The sequence below is a fragment of the Botryllus schlosseri genome, chromosome 3, assembly GCF_051294905.1.
Source record: "Botryllus schlosseri isolate E-star chromosome 3, Bs_hap1, whole genome shotgun sequence".
NCBI lineage: Eukaryota > Metazoa > Chordata > Ascidiacea > Stolidobranchia > Styelidae > Botryllus > Botryllus schlosseri.
The window spans coordinates 24,552,812-24,569,668 of NC_137238.1; the positions used below are offsets into that span (position 1 = coordinate 24,552,812).

At 40.6% G+C, this 16,857-nt stretch overlaps 1 protein-coding gene and 1 long non-coding RNA gene across 2 annotated transcripts in view; one reads left to right on the top strand and one right to left on the bottom strand.

Annotated features, from left to right (window-relative positions):
* Positions 1–9,882, bottom strand: part of LOC145436527 (uncharacterized) — a 162,715-nt gene extending 152,833 nt beyond the window's left edge. The window contains exons 1-2 of the mRNA XM_080313890.1: positions 9,697–9,882; positions 8,841–8,936 (exon numbers count right to left, since the gene is read on the bottom strand). Coding sequence (XP_080170016.1) covers positions 8,841–8,936; positions 9,697–9,796 — 196 coding nt within the window. The 5' untranslated portion in view covers positions 9,797–9,882. The remainder of the gene's footprint in view (positions 1–8,840; positions 8,937–9,696) is intronic.
* Positions 5,306–6,728, top strand: LOC145436148 (uncharacterized). Its single transcript, XR_013914193.1, has 3 exons — positions 5,306–5,805; positions 5,864–5,953; positions 6,165–6,728. It is a non-coding gene; the product is annotated as an uncharacterized LOC145436148 (long non-coding RNA).
* Positions 9,883–16,857: the final 6,975 nt, after the last annotated feature.

Here is a 16,857-nt window from a genome sequence, read left to right on the forward strand (position 1 = left end):
GACCATTCGCGATGGTACGCAATATTTCTAGTCTGCATACAGGTGGTACGCTAGTAGATTCTTTTTTTTCTCTCGACCGAAGGTAATTATTAGTTCAGGTGGGATTTTTTGTCAACTTCGTGAATGAATTTCGTCGATGATATCAGTAGTTTCAGATATTACTGTCAAATATTTATTCATTCTCAGCCCAGGTGATCAGATTAACAGGCGTAGATGATGGAGGGGGTGTCTTTGAAAAACTTGTGCACAAAATAAGTGATCATGCACTTTTTTGCATGATGTTTCATCTCTTGACGTTCCATTAGGATTGTCGGTACAGTAAGAATTTGTTGGAATCACCCTAATGTACCAGAAATAATTTCATTCGTGAGACGCACACATTCTAACTTGATATTTCTTTGTGGCGTAACTTATGTAGGTGGTACGAGAGCATTGCATAAAACTTCGAAATGGTGCGTGGGTGGAAAAAGGTTGGGAACCACTGCATTAGAATGTTACCAACGAGTTGTTAGAACATCTTGCGATAAGACATTTTGTCGCATAGGTATGACTCGGTCGATTTTTTATCATACCAAAATAAGTCAATATTTTGTCAAAATTGTAGCGTTAGGTCAAAAATTGTAGAAGAATTTTACGAAGTCAAAAATTTGTCGACTCCTGCATTTCGTTTGCATCGTAGATTCTGCACTGTCGGTGAACTTATAATCTGATATTTTACAGCTCGTAGCCTAATTTATATGCCTATCGTTGTTGACGGCTCATTGTCTGTTCGTTGTGAATCATAAACGGTCAAATGAAACAAATAGTTTGACATGATGTTATGGTCAACGTACGGCAATATCCTAACTTAAGCAAGACTGCTTGGGCATTGCATGGTTCATAAATTAGGCTTACCATACGTCCTCTTTTAAGAGGATTTGTCCTCTTTTTTGACTTTTTTGAAAGTGTCCTCGGAGGACGCCCTTTTGTCCTCTTTTTTGAGATTTTGTCCTCTTTTTTGAAAATTTAGGTAAGATTTAGAGCAAATTGCAAGTGATATGCCGCAAATTAGCACAGAAGTGAAGCTCCGGCGGATATTTCGGAGTGAAAAACGGTGATTTTAGCTCTGGGCGAAAATATGACCATTTTTTCTTTTTTTTTTAGTCAATCGATCACAAAGTGGGAAAAATTCACCGGTTTTTGAGAATTCTACTCCGGTTTTGCATCTTGCAAATTTCTGAAAAAGTGTCCTCTTTTTACATTTCCAAAATATGGTAAGCCTATATGATGAAGCGGATGATGAAAAATTGTGATACAGACAACATTGTCAGAATGAAGCAATACTCTGTGTCAACAGCAGTTTACGCATAACTTCAGTGTTTTCAACCAACAACTGCTGCTGTTGAACGTTCGTTTTATATTATTAGCAAGCTACTTAGTAAGGGCATTCTCTCGGTGAACGTCGTAGCGATGCCTTCAGCGCGATCATTACGTGTGCGAATTAGTCCGGAGAAAGCCTTGTAATTAATTCCAGGGGCATTTGTCTCGCATTACAGCGATACTGTGTGTCCATTGCTATAGACGTTATAAGATGAGCGGATCTGGCGGGCATAAGCGCCCAGCTAGTGAGGAAGCCGAAGGTCCTGCATCAAAAGGTAGGAGTAGCGGATCGTTTGGCCACTGCCCGGATGACACCTCGGTAGTTATTTCAGAAATCGCTAAACCTCTGCAACGGTACGACCCGATTACTATCAATCGGAGTTTAGTGCGAGTCATTGGCGGTTCGTACAAGGAGATCAAGGTCCTTCCCTCGGGAAACCTTTGTGTCGTTTGTTCGAACTCAAACCAGGTGACAAAACTCTTGGCGTGCACCGATCTTGGAGAGGGGGAAATTAAAATTTTAATAAAGGCAGAGCTATATCGTAGTAAACCAGTGGAAAGTCGAGGCGTCATATCGGATGTTCCTATCGATCTATCCGACCAGGAAATACTTGAAGCTCTTGAAAACTGTCGTGTCACTTTCGTACGTCGCTTTCCGTATCGTGGTGTTAAAGGTCCAACGAAGAGTACCTCTGTTCTCTTATGTTTTGCGTCTCCCACTCTACCAACTGTGGTGCAAATAGGTTTTCTTCGATTCCGGACCAGAGGCTAAAATCCGCCACCCACTCGGTGTTTCAATTGTAACCGTTTCGGGCATAAAGCCAAGTATTGCAGGAGCGCGCAGAGATGTACGAAATGTGGAAACAGACATACATACGACAATTGTAATAATGAACTACATTGTGTCAATTGTGGCTTAGCCCACTCTGCGGGATATGCGGGATGCTCCCGGTTTAAGAAAGAGGCGCGAATTCAATCTATTATGCTAATGATAAGTTAAATTATTGGGACGCGCGTAAATCGGAAGAACAGAAAACCGCCCCTAAAGAAGTGGTAGTTGCTGAGACACGATCAGGAAGCTCTGTACGTCTGAACACAGAGGCGCATGCACCTACAGAACGAGCGTCGAAGCCCGTTGCGGATTCGAACGCCATCCCCATGCACAGTAAATCACAGAGCTCTGCAGGCCTTGCCCAAACAAATGGTAACATAACGATCCCAACCGAATCCTTCTTCACCTTCATTGCAGAAGTGATCAAAAATACCCTGCTATCTTTTGCGGAGAATAAGACGGTTGATATCGAATCGATCATCGCGAAGTCCGCGGGAGAAAACCTCGGTATATCCGTACCGATTCTCAGAATAAATAACTAAGTAGCAATGGACTTATCTGCCAACAGAGCCACTACATCAAATAGGCCTACCATAGTTTCGAATGTAGAACCGGTCATCTCCATTCCTGACGTGCAACGGTTTGAGCCACATGGCTCCACCTTGGTGACACCATCTATTGCCTCTATTACCAACCCGAGTGCCATGGCAACTCACAATAGTTCATCTATTACTGACTCCAATGTATCGAGTAACCGAACACAATGCCGATAAGAATCATGCAATGGAACTGTAGTGGGATATATCGGAAAATCTACGAATTGAAATATTGCTTGGAAAATCTTGACAAAATGCCCGACATCGATCAGGTGCGTTTCCTGCAGGGCAATGATAAGTACACTCCCAGAATTGCGAATTACAAACTTATTAGAAAAGATCGCGACCAGCACGGAGGTGGTGTCTGTATCTTTGCCAGACAAGACCTGTCTTTCTTCGAAGTCCCCATAGACAACATTTATCCCATAGAGGCCCAGATTATCAAATTGCACGATTCGAAAATAATGAACGTGTACATCCCACCGAATCGAGCAATTTCACACGCTCTCTTCGAGCGATGCTTTGCGCAGTGCAACTCGAGAGCGATCCTGTTGGGTGACTTCAATTCTCATCATCCAATATGGAGCAGTGGCGCCATCAATACGAATGGTCGTCATCTTCACTCAATAATAGACGATAATGACTTGGTTGTTATCAATACACCAACGCCAACTCGTATTGATATTTCCGTATCGAGTACCACACGGACTTCACTTCTAGACCTATGCATTGCATCCAGAGATATCGCCCCGAAGGTTGTGACCTCGGTGACGGACGAACTATTGGGGAGCGACCATTTTGTTGTTATGAACGACTTGCAGTTATCCAGTCACGGGGATGATTTCCATAACCGGTCTTGGTCTTTCAAGAAAGCCAACTGGGAAGTCTTTCAAAAGCTATGTTCGCAATACTTTAAAAATCTAGACGAGATAACTATAGAAAAAATCAGCAACTCGATAATCAAAGCCGCGACCGAAAGCATACCCCTAACAAAACATATCAAAGGAAAGAGTTCCGTCCCATGGTGGAACGAGAGTTGCTCCAGGGCTGTTCGCCGGAAACGGGATGCCTTCTGCAAATTGAAGCGATCATTCAGAATGGAAGATATCGTAGTCTTCAAACAAAGACGAGCAGACGCTAGAAGGATCATACTTTCAGCCGAAAAATCCTACTGGGATAACTTCTGTAGTTTTCTTGATCACAATTCTAAGGGTGGGTTTCAAATAGTCGACTTAGGCCCGTCGTCGGGCTTAAGCTACACCCCTCAGGCTGAAGTCGGTTTCAAAACTGTGACTTGAGGGGATTTCCCCTCCAGCGTGCGCTTTGTTAAGACAGATATCCAAGCCAGCTAGGAGGTAGGCTGAAGTCAACAGTGCTGATAACTGTTGTGCTGTTTGTTGAAGGATACTGGCCGTTCTTCTGATGTATAGCTTGGCAAATCAGATTAGATCATTTTATATTGATGTCAGGCAGTTTGGAACAATGTTTATATCACAAACGTGACAAGTTGGTATCATATACCGTTATAGTGGGATTTACAGTGGAATGCTGCAGGGGTCTTCGTATACTGAACGGATTTCAATTCAAATGGATAGCCAGAGCCCTGAGGCACACAGGACACATCAGCACTTCTTCCATAACCGCACCATATAGTATCAAGCAATGTTCCCCATGACCACCATAACCCGCGTTCGCTGGCTCCAATCGATTCGGTTACTAATATGATATGACTATGGTTACGAGACACGAGAAGTGATATTTGGGGTAAGGCGTAAAGGTGTGCCTAGCGTTGGACTTGCGAATCCCGCCCATTTTGGCAAAGAAAGGTCAGCGATAAGAATCCGCTACGGGTAATGATGCTGATCAGTGGTCATGGGGAACATCAGTTAATATAGTGCATGTATCGAAGAAGCCCCAAGATGAGATTTTAGGTTGCGGCAGATCCTTTATTGATAGCCTACATGCTACGTCAACTCATCATTATAGTTTTCTCGACTGGTTACGTCTTTTAACTTAGGCACGTTGACGTTTTGACAGTTTGGCTATGCTGTGGTTATAGCCAAAAAGTGAACACACGACGCATCACCAGAAAATGGAAAATATGTATCATACTCATTTTCTTGAGCCTAATCAATGTTACACCACTTGCACGCAACTGTGATTGATTGCAGGGTTCCCCTCAATATCCATTTTCGCTCCACCCCTATGAGCATTGTCATAAATATGTTTAACTGCTACTTTCTAGAATAGTGCCGACTACATGGAACTTTGATCAATATGTGTCTATTCAACCAGCATTGTATTGATATTCCGTTCACTGCACGCGCACCGAATTTCAGCATACTGGATAAAGATCCAGAAGTTTCAGAAAGAAAAATGACATGACTTTGCATGAAGTTGTTAGTGAATTGCTATAGATGTGAAGCAATGTTCCCTCTAATTTTTGACGAGTCTGTGCGTACACTCAAGAACTCACTACGCAGACCCTCGGAAAACAGTGCGTAACGACTGAAAAAGGGTCATGACTTCAGATTTTCTGTGTGCATAAACCGTGTCAGCACTGCGCATTTGCGCATGTATGCAGCTTAAAGGGGCCATTGATGTGAAGTGATATATGCCAATAATATTCAAAGTGCAGTACATGCTAACGCTTCAGTAATCCAAATGTTTTGAGATATATGTCAATTCAACATTGATTTTCACAGATTTGCTACCCAGTCATAGTATCGACATAGTAGCATAATCAGTCCATGTAAAAATTATTATATAGCTGTGCAATGTGCCACCAGAGTGAGCTGCAGGCTGTGAAACAAATGATAGCACCATTCTTTTGGAACACAGAGAAAATCAAACGAGCAGTGATGTGCCAAGCCATCAAACAGGTATTTATCTATCTATCCGTATATGTGAGTGTGAATGCGCATACCAATATCCAGTTCCTTTTATATTAAGGTTTTTCTGAAAGCACTTTGCTCGAGCTTTATCCAGTTCCTCGCACCATGATACCAACACTGGGCTGTAAGTATGTCATTTCCATTCATATTTATACCATGCTTGATAAGTTGTTTTGTGATAGATGCTGACCCATCTGATGTGCCAACTTATGGAGTAGCAGTTGGGAGCTGCATCTGCTAGTTGTTTGGGCAACATTTCCAACCAAATCAAGGTAAGTTTGCATTCATTACTAGGCCATCAATTGTCTGTTTGTTATCTCATTATTATTGCTATTAATTATTATCTCATTATTATTGCTATTAACATTCGTATAGTTTGCTGATGCTATGTATTACAATAGACTATTGAGTTTTGTATGGATAGCAACAGTATAAAATTTAAAAAATTCGTTCGAAATTTATCAGTTATATCTCTACCAACAGCTCACCGAAGTCCAGGCCCAAAGTCAACTATGAAGCAGCGAAGATTTGAAAATCAGTGATAAAGCAGAAGAGAATGAAACAAGTTGAGCATGGTCTCAACGTTAATAATTATAGAAGATGCTGAACAACATTAATTTGACGCTAGCCGAATCTAGAGTCAAAACATGTCTTTTGTACATTTCATTCAATTTTGTTCAGCCGTTCATGTTCGCCTGCTCCAGTTTTCCAAGCCCCTTGCAATAACTTTGCTATCTTATGTCCAAATTTATGAACTTGAACTTACTTAAAGCCATAATGCACATTTTACCTCATTTTAACGTGTCACAAGAAATAAAGCACGAGTATGTTTTGGAATGTAATCTAATGTATTGCAAAAATCTGTAGATCATGCGTTGTCGTGCAGATTTCTCTGTAGGAGTCGATACTGTGGGAGTGCGGTCAACGCTTCCAGTTGCAGTATGTCATCAAATTCAGCTCCATCTGCCTTGTCAGCATTGCTATGATTGTAAAGGCAGAAGCAGGCTATTGTCATATCGATATTCTGAGGTTCTTCCTTGAATATAGCCAATGAGCGAGATATTTTCTTCAAGACAAATCACTGCGCTCTGCCAGAGGGTAACGATATGCATGAAAACAATAGTGACTTTTTTCGGTCAAAGTTCTTGGGCATAATAGTGGCGTGAGTAATAAGTCCTCAGTGGATATTCAGCATCTCCAAGAGCATAATCTTCATCAATTAATATGCCAAAATGCTGGGCAGTTGTGTCTTCAAAAATCGGTATCACAGCCGCACTATTGCTTCGAATACTTTGCGATAACGTGCTGATCATTTGCCAGATACTTCCTCGGGGTTCCGTTCTGATCATCCGTCCGTAAATTTCAACAACTCAAGCAATTCCGTATTCCTTCACAGCATCGCTACCATACTATACGACATCAGCAAGCAACTCAAAACAATAACAACTGGCCTCGGTTCCGTGTTGAACTCGCTACAGCGACGAAGTAGACAGTAATTACTCGCAACTAACGGACTTGGCCGAGCGCGGCGCCAAATTGACATTTGAAACCGAATTAAGACCGCCGACGTCTGGCGTCTTGAGCAAGTCAATCACTGGCCTTAAGCCAGGTCTAAATTAAGACAACTTTTTGAAACCCACCCTAAGTTGTGCCAAGTGTGGCGTGTCGTGCGGTCGATTAACGGTTGCAGCAGATCCTGGAACCAGATCCGTGTTCTCGATCATCTTGACAACCATCTGACTGACAGCAAGGACAAGGCCAATGCTCTCGCAAATAGTTTTGCTGAAATCAGGAGCAACAATAATTTAGATTGCCAATTCGTACATCGGCGAACTTTAATGGAAACCAATCTTTCGTTGCCCCCTGTTGAAAATAATACCCAAACACTCGGAGTAAACGCGCCATTCAATATGGTAGAAATGAAACGTGCAATTAATAATCGCAAAAACACTTCTCCGGGAGCGGACAGAATCTGCTATCAGATGCTGCACCACCTGGACGAGGAAAGTCAGTTGGTCATGCTAACAGCCATCAATAACATTTGGGCAGTTGGTTCTTGTCCCGAATCGTGGCAGCATTCAATTGTTGTGCCAATACTTAAGCAAGGTAAAGATGAAACCAAGACATCCTCTTATCGTCCTATCTCACTCATCAGCAACATGTGTAAAACAATGGAGCGGATGGTTGCAAATCGTTTAGAATGGTGGCTCACTAAAAACAATTTGTTGAACCACCATCAGAGTGGGTTTCGTCGACATAGGTCCACGAACGACTGTATTCTCGCGTTACATGACCATGTATATAAAGCCATTTGGACCAAGCGGTATGCCATAGCAGTTTTCTCAGATATAGAAATGGCATACGACATGATATGGAGAAACGGAGTCATTCTCAAGCTTCAACGCCTTGGTCTTGGAGGTAATATTCTCCATTGGTTACACTCCTTCATGGCACATCGGACGTTTCAAGTTCGCATTGGCAACACACTATCGGACGTGCATGAACTTGCGAATGGAATCGTGCAGGGCAGTGTTATTAGTCGCATCGGGCTGTGGTTCATGTTTCTTCGTTGAGAATAGCAACGACTGTTACCGCTACACCCTCGACGGTCACTTATCCGTCCTCTCGACAGAATTGAACGCCATTCGGAATAGTTTAGAATGGGTCAAACGCAATGGTACGCCTGAAAGTCGTGTGGCGATTTTGTCGGACAGTCGGAGCAGTCTAGTGGCGATTATGTGCGAAAACACTCAATTTGAACACACGAGTTCAAAATTTGGTCAAAATTGAGTTTTTTTAAGTCAAAATTTTGATTTTATAGGTCAAAATCCTCCATTTTTTAAGTCAAAAAATCGCCCTAGTTATGACTGATATCTTCGAATTGCACAAAGTGTGCTCTGTGTTCGGCTTTGTTACTGGACAATATCTTACACGGACATTCACATGGACGGAATGTTAATCTCAATTTTGTAGAACTAGAGAGGTGATATTCCAATGAATTTAGTAAAGATTTTTGCGGGTTCTGATAAGTGATTGAAGATGTGATGTCTATCAATCGACATAAAAATTGGTATATTTGCGTTATAAGTTCGTGTTCAGCACGTTTGTCTCGCACTAACAAGAAACTTCCAGGGGTTCGCACGATGCTTATATACTCACGTTCCACATTCCGCTCTTCCAAGGTTGCAATCTTCCGACTTAAATTTTGATTGTCGATATTCATCATAGCTATGCTTTCTTTCAAATTGGCAATGGCTGAACATAATTTAACACTCAATCTAAAAGCATCTAGTGGAAGCATTTCAGGAAATTGCCAGCTATTTGCAACATAGCGCGCGTATCACAGGCAGAGCTGGTCGAGGGGGTGAGAGCTGGTGTTCGAGAAAAAGTAAAAGGTTGGACGTAAATGTCAACTCAAATTGAAGCAATGACGCACAAGAAATTACAAAATTATTTGAAATGGAAATAGAAAAACACATCATAATAAGTACCTATGTAGGAACTATCAAAAGTGGATTTGGTGGAGAAGTCGCTTACTAAAGTTTACCATGCTATTGAATGATATATTCATATCGAATTTAATCCGAATATTGTACGCTAACACTTATCATGGGTAGCACGCCTAATAGAGAATTTATTGGAATATTGTTATTTCAACAATCGGTTAACCGGATATTTCTACGTCTCGAATTTCAAATTGCATTTTTGCGACCAACGCAAACTAACGAATGACATTATAAATTTGTGCAATTTTCGATGGCAAATTCAGTTACCTTGATTCAGAGGTTTTTCGCCCTGCCAAGATCAGAATTTTGAAGATAAAGACTATACAACGATATACTCTAAATCTATCCTACTTAAAAGAAAAATAACTAGGAATAACTTCGCCCTAAAAGCTACTATGTAGACGTGGAAGAAGACTAAAAGCAAAAGTACATATGTAAGTTTCACATGGAGAGCTGCGAGCATATTTTAGCCAAGAAGAGTTCAGACAAGAAATAATATTGCTACTAACCTTGCCATGTGAATACAATATTAGTTGCCAACCCAGCAACTAATAATATTACCATTGTTATTGTTATGCAAAGTCTCCAGCCTTTTGTGTTGTGCTCCATTTTCGAGTGATTTCGTGCTATTTTTATATCCTGCTTCGAAAAAACATTCACCGACTACAATTGCACATATCTAGAATGCACGAATTAATCAAAACAGTTATTGACAAACTGATATACATATGTACAATGTATATAGCCTATACTGATGGTGATCTATCGGCATTGGGATTGGCAGTGCTAGTCATAACCAATACCCAAACAATTCACCTGATTATCATTGAGCATGCAAGAACAAGGCATAATCCAAATCAGCCGTTGATTTTTATGTTTCAGGGTTATGTATGCAAGCCGTTACTGGATTACCTGTGTGGGTATATTTCATTCTGAAAATGAAATTTTTCTATTGTTTCCAAATTACTTACACATTGCTTGACAGCGACGCTTAAACGTTCGAAAAATTATCCTACATTCGTACAACTTTTATTCGTAGCCCCTGTGAGCTACTCATACGAGGTTGGCTTTACCTGTAATATTCGTGCAATCATTTGCTTGCATGGTCAATAATCTTCGTTCACAACAAATTCTACTCCAATAGTACCCAGCATGGTGGAGTTGATCCTGTGAGAGGCTTTCTTAACGACTTACAAAACAAATAAATAATAAACCATGACTTGTGAAGTTATAGTAGCTTGGAAATGACATCACGCCACTTTTGACAAGTTTGATGCGGTCATTGCGGTGTACGACCAATATCTGCATAAGCTTTATGCATCTACATCCGCACGGCGAGTGTATTATGACAATATCTGTTGTTCAGAAAGTGAGTTGAAACTAGAAAATCTGCTTAACTCAACTGGTGACACATGATTTGGAGACTATGGAAATGACGTGACTTGATTTGAATTCAAATTGACAATAACTAGAAATTATACCTACTGCTCTAAGGTAGTGATATAATTCCAACACGCCGAATCTTTATATTATACTAACTTTAACACAGAAGTATTACTTTGCATTGTTGCAAGTTAGTCCTTCAGCTCTAGTTCTGTCGCAGATGCCTCATACATAATTTCCTAAACTCGTAACTCGCAACTCGTAAAACCGTATCATAACTTACTCTATGGGATAAATTTACCCATGACATCTATTACAGGTAAATTTGAACGAGCAAAAAGCATGCCTGCCAGACGAAATTAGAAAGCGCGCGAAAAGCTTCCATACACGATTATTGAAACTTGAAAACGCCGGTTGAGCAGAGACTGGGGGATTTGATTATTTCCTTAATCAGGAATATGCAACGAGTCCGTTTTCGATGATCAATTATATTCAAATCGCTGGACTTTTGACGTTTTGGTGCAACGTGGGAATCGCTTACTCTCTTATCGGGATGACTATCCCACGGGGAATTGGTTGCTACTCGAAGTCGAGGATACGTATATATGTCATCGTTCCACCGCAAATGAATATTGGAATCGCATAGCCGATCCCGGTGAGAAATATTTCTTACCAAGTTGCGTCCTCAATAAATTTGAATAAAATAGTATTTGCGGTGAGCACAACTATAATAAATAAACAAAAAATCGGTCACCGTAAATACTATTTTATTCAAATCCAAATTTTTCGACGGTAATAACTCCGCTTCCACTGGTTGGAATTGAACCAAATTTGGTGAGCGTCGTTTCTATAGACAGCCTAACACTTTCATGGGGTGAACAGAAAATTTTCAAATTTTTTATCATTTATTTTTATATAATAAATAGAAACTTTCTTCTCCTGTAGCAAAGCGGTTACTGGCTGGAATTGAAACAAATTTTGTGTGTAGGCCTAAATTAGGAAGCCGAACAATTTTATTAGGTAGCCAGTACGATTTTAGAAAAAAAGTCATTTTTGAAGAGCCCTAGTGCACATACATCCATCAAGCGTAGCCTATATTATTAAGGAAATGAAGCTGTCGTGCTCTCCTGTCGTGATCGCTCGCTTCCGCAATTGGTCGACACAACAGAAAGCAAATTGAATGCATAATTTTCCCCACTTCAGTCATGCTGCAATGAAACTAATTCCCAACGGAATATTGGAGATTAGTTTCACAATGAATAGTGTTTGGGGCGGAGGTATTTGGCGTGGCTATTGTCTTTTATGTTTCATGCCGCTCATGTAATTTCCTAATACGCACCCGAAGGTTCTCATTCCGTCTGGCAAGGAAATTGTCGATGCAATTTGACACAATGGTTTGCTTACGCTGCCACGTGACGAAGCGATACTATTTTCTCGCAAACGCAAATTCCCTGTTATTGGAAATTTCGTCTCCTAAACTGCGTTACCGATTGGCCAGGTAATACTTTGGCGGGCCCGTATTCTATCAAAACTCGAAACATCTCTTTTGCGTCAAGATATTGTCGTGATTATTGCGATTGCTATATATCAGGGATGGGCAAACCGTGGCTCGCTAGCCGCATGCGGCTCTTTTAGCGTTTGATGGCGGATATTTAATGATTGCACATGCACATGCTTTTCGCTATATTGAGAGAGAGGTTCCACCTGATTATAATTAATGCATTTTATGGCGTATTGTTTTTGTGTTGCTTCTTTTCTTGTGGTTTACGCGGGACTTTTACATTGTTCACTTTTGGGGAACGTGACACTACAGGCTCAAAAATTTGCAATTGAACTCTCGAATCGAATTCACATACAAGTTTTACCCGCAACAATGGAAGCCAGGCCATCAATCATTGATAAATCGTTGTGTTCAACAATGAACGCGGTAAGTAATTACACCAGCGCATGTCACAATCATTTCCGGGCTAGCAATGGTGAATACGGGTCTTCCATCTGTATTGTAAAGGCTAGCAATAACTGCAGAGTTTGACCACGAAAATGTGATTACCATGCTGACATCTTCCTGAAGTCTCATCAGCATTCGAAAGAACTGCTCCGTACTGCTCGGACGTCATATCAGCATGGTTTCTAATACTGTGCCGTATCAACACACAATAATAAACTTCACTCGATAGTCTACATTTCCTTGTCACGTCATAAATTCGTACTATTGAATTTTTGTGTTGTGACTCCTTCAAATCAAACATATTTAATACGCGGCTCGCTCATGACGCGGGCCGGACCACCTCTGCTATACATGGAAGCTCGTCTATAAAGGTAACCCGCGAATAAAATGTACCAGAAATGTGAGTTTCCATGTCGAGACTTACGCACTGAGTCGATTCAATGAAGCTAAAGCATATTACCAAGATCCGAATTTGAAACAAAACTCACATATCCCAATTCTACGCGTTTTGAAAGCATCACGGTGGCCCTATATTTATTTGAAGAAACTTTATTCTTCTGTTTTTGGCTCATCACTGAATATTAATTGATACATGACAGGTAGAAATACACTGACACAAATAGCTAAAATTTTTACGAAATGCTTTTTATTATTGTTGATCGGTTTTTATGTTGTTTCGATATCTATGGTCATTTGACGACAGCCCCTGTTTAAATTTTGATTTCTGAGCTGCCAATTTACAGCTCCACTTATTGTCTATGACCTTGTAGGGTTCTGTATGACGTCGAATATTCGGATAGAATGAAAACGAGGAGCATTTAGTTACCTCCAACTAATTGGACAACGCATATATCAGAGGTGGTCAGTAACGAAGTACTACTTTTTAGAAGTACCCAAGTAGTTTTCCTCTACTTCTGGTACTTACTCAAGTAGATCTTATTTTCTCTACTTCTACTTCTACTTCGTAATATTTTGCCATCTACTTACTTAATTTTCGCTATTTTCAGTTTGTCAAGTAGAAGTAGTTTAATCCGACTATACGGAAGATAGCCTGAGGAATTTCGGGGCTGTTTTCACGGAGTACCAACATTTAATATTCATAAAAGTCAAGTAAAGCCCAGAATTTTTTTTTGCGCTTCGCGCACAGTAGTTATGGAGTGACAAATTTATTTTCGTTAAAGTATCAGTGAATATGATTTAAGTAGCGGATTGCTTAGTTCCGCTCACACCGCATTGCCGCCTATACCAAATATTTCATAACAGTAAATATGGCCAGCCATAACGTTTGAAACTACCGTTTCGCAATCTAGCAATTACCTATCATATCGTAATCTAGCAGCACATTAGGTGTCTTGTTAATCTGGAAAAACAGCTTTTTTGAATGTTACATCTGTTTTAGCAGATCGCCTTTGAAGCTTGATGGACAAAAGACATGAAATATATTTTCCTCTTTTGAGAAATGGTATTTGTTTTTCACCGTCAATTACGAGTATCATACTTTGAGTTCTAATTACTTTCAGTTCTTTTGTCTTCAGAACACATATGCTGAAGCATAAAAGCAAGTGTAATAATGCCTCTATTTTCCGAAAACAAAGCTACACTAAATATAACTTTTACGATCAACAATATTTGGTATTCGTGCAAAGTGATGAAACCGTATCCGATACAACTTCAACGTATTGCTCTTCGCCTTAACCTGGGGTCTTATCATATGCGGTAGGGTGCCATGCCATGATATTCTCTAAAATGGGGTCTTCTAGTAAATAAAGGGCCACTATCGCATTTTCATATCAATACTATAATTTGCATCCCATGATGCGAAGGAATGCTTATTCTGTCGAAAATTGATACCTCCTGGGATGCATCAATACGAATCAAGCTCTTTCTAACCTTCTGCATAGCTCAATTCGCGGCTTTTGGCACCCTATGCCAGGGGCGGGCAACTTCTCCAGTCGGCGGGCCGGATAAGAAAAATTAAGTACTTGGCGGGCCGGATTGCTGAATCGATACATTAATAACCCATTTATCCACATATGCAAGGAATAAATCGTAGTTAATGAATGTATTTTAACGACAGCAATGTCGGTTCAAATTCATTTCTCGTCGATAATGACGAAGACAATGTGGATTTGAGAATAGCATTGCCATACAGAGGCCGCCATGTCTGCTTCTCTCTGATCAATCAACACACGGTGCAATCCTTAATTAAGATTTCAAGGCGTTCGATAAGTCCGATACCCCAAATTTACCAAGATATCAATTCATTAGGTTGAGCAGGTGACGAGATAGCGTCGTTGTTCAACTGCGTGGCCTAATTATTCTCGATATTGAATTCATGCTGTCCGCGTCCTATGCGAAATTTGAAAAGTGGCCCGCGACTCGTTTTGAGTTGGCGACCCCTGGTATAAGCAGTGTCTTACAAAAGCCTAGAAGTGTACCAAGCTACAAGTCGGCGGCTACAGAATCTAACATAAAAAATATTAGCCTGGTGCAAATGACCATTGTAGTCGACAAACACCATGATTACCACAAACGACATTATGTTTGAGTACATCGTAGGTGCCGATAATGCAAGTCCTCTCGCTTCGACGTACTTACGCGTAAGCTCCACTCTCGCACGCTGCGCATAGTGCGCACACACGTATATATTAACATACAGTCACTAAAATTGACCTAGTAAGCAAGTATCGGGGAATCTCGGCAGATTGGGGCCGCGGGTAACATTATCATGTATGACGGAAAACTGTCCGCGGGCCGGACAAAATCCCTTCGCGGGCCGGATCCGGCCTGCGGGCCGTATGTTGCCCGCCCTTGCTCTATGCGAACGAATTAGCACTGTTTTCAAAACTACTCACTTACTTGAGTAGATTTAAAGTCAGTCAATTCTACTTCTACTTCAAGTAGTTTTAGGTGTCTGATTTAAGAAGTACTTCTACTCGTACTTGAGTAGATTTTTTCGTCGTTACTTCTACTTCTACTTGAGTAGTTTTCTTGACTACTTTGACCACCTCTGCAATACACGTTGAGTAGTCCTGTTAGGTGCTATATTCAACTCATGTCAGAAAGCGTTATAGATCGATGGTATACTAATTAGTGGACTAAAATTGCAACCTGACTGTGAGTTGGAATGCGGTATTCACATATAAACCAATTCCAAATATCTAACAACGGTAATACTTTTATTAAATTTGGAATCGAATGTATTTTGGAATAATGACCTATACCCATCCGCAGTGGCGTTGATTTGGTGATGGGTAAAAATGTGTTGAATCCAGGGCTGTGGAGTCGGCAAATTTTACCACCGACTCCAACTCCGACTCCAGAGATTTTCAATAGACCGGCTTCGACTCCAAACCCAGACTCTTTAAACGTACTGACCCCGATTCCGGCTCCGACTCCGACTATTTTCCCGCAGAACTCCGACTCCGACAATCAGAGCCGCAAAAAGGCAACCTTGCAACCGAGTACTGCTCTGAGTGGCACAGTTGGGAATCAATGGTCTATATAAACTTAGTCCAGTATTCTAGGACTAGGACTATTGCACCCTTTCTTAAAGATTTGTTCGACCCATGTTGCTGAACAACACACTCTAAATATTTTTTATTTTGTAAAGTGAGAAGCAGTGTTTGGTTATATTTTCATCAATGTTACAAGTGCTGTTGTCACTTACAAAATCAGACGATGTATTTACTGTTTATAATATCATGGTATAATTCCAAAAATTCAACCAATTTGTGACTGCATCCGTAATATTGTGTTGGTCGCGATTTGGTTGAAATTCTCCCCTCTAACCAATTAAATTGCAGTTTGCAATAGATTTCCATCGCTATCAACATAGTTACTTATAACTGTGATTGCTGGTACGTGCAAACCATATTTTATGACTAGCAATGTTAAGAGAACTTTGAAAGCATTTGTTTTCATATTAAAGAAGTTCCACTAATTTGTTACACAAGGATTGTAACTGATATATTTGCGGTCGCATCGCAGTATATCTTCTGGTTGAGAAGGCCCACTGCCTCTAAAGAAGCGAAACTTGTCATTTGATAATAATAAAACGAATTCTAACATCTGCGCTTACAGTTACATCATGTTATTCTTTGTATATATTTACTTATCCTTGCCGTCACTGTCATCGAAATCCAGACTTGCGTCATTTATGGCATTTTCCAAGTGTCGGCTAGGTAAGAAAAAATTTCCAAAAAAGATAACATTTTGGGGTCATCGGAGGCCATTTTCGATTCCTTGATAAAGGGGGAGAATTCCTCCAAAAGGAGGACGTATGGTAATCATCCATTAGCCAGCGTATATGTATAGACTTGAAAATATAGCAATCGAA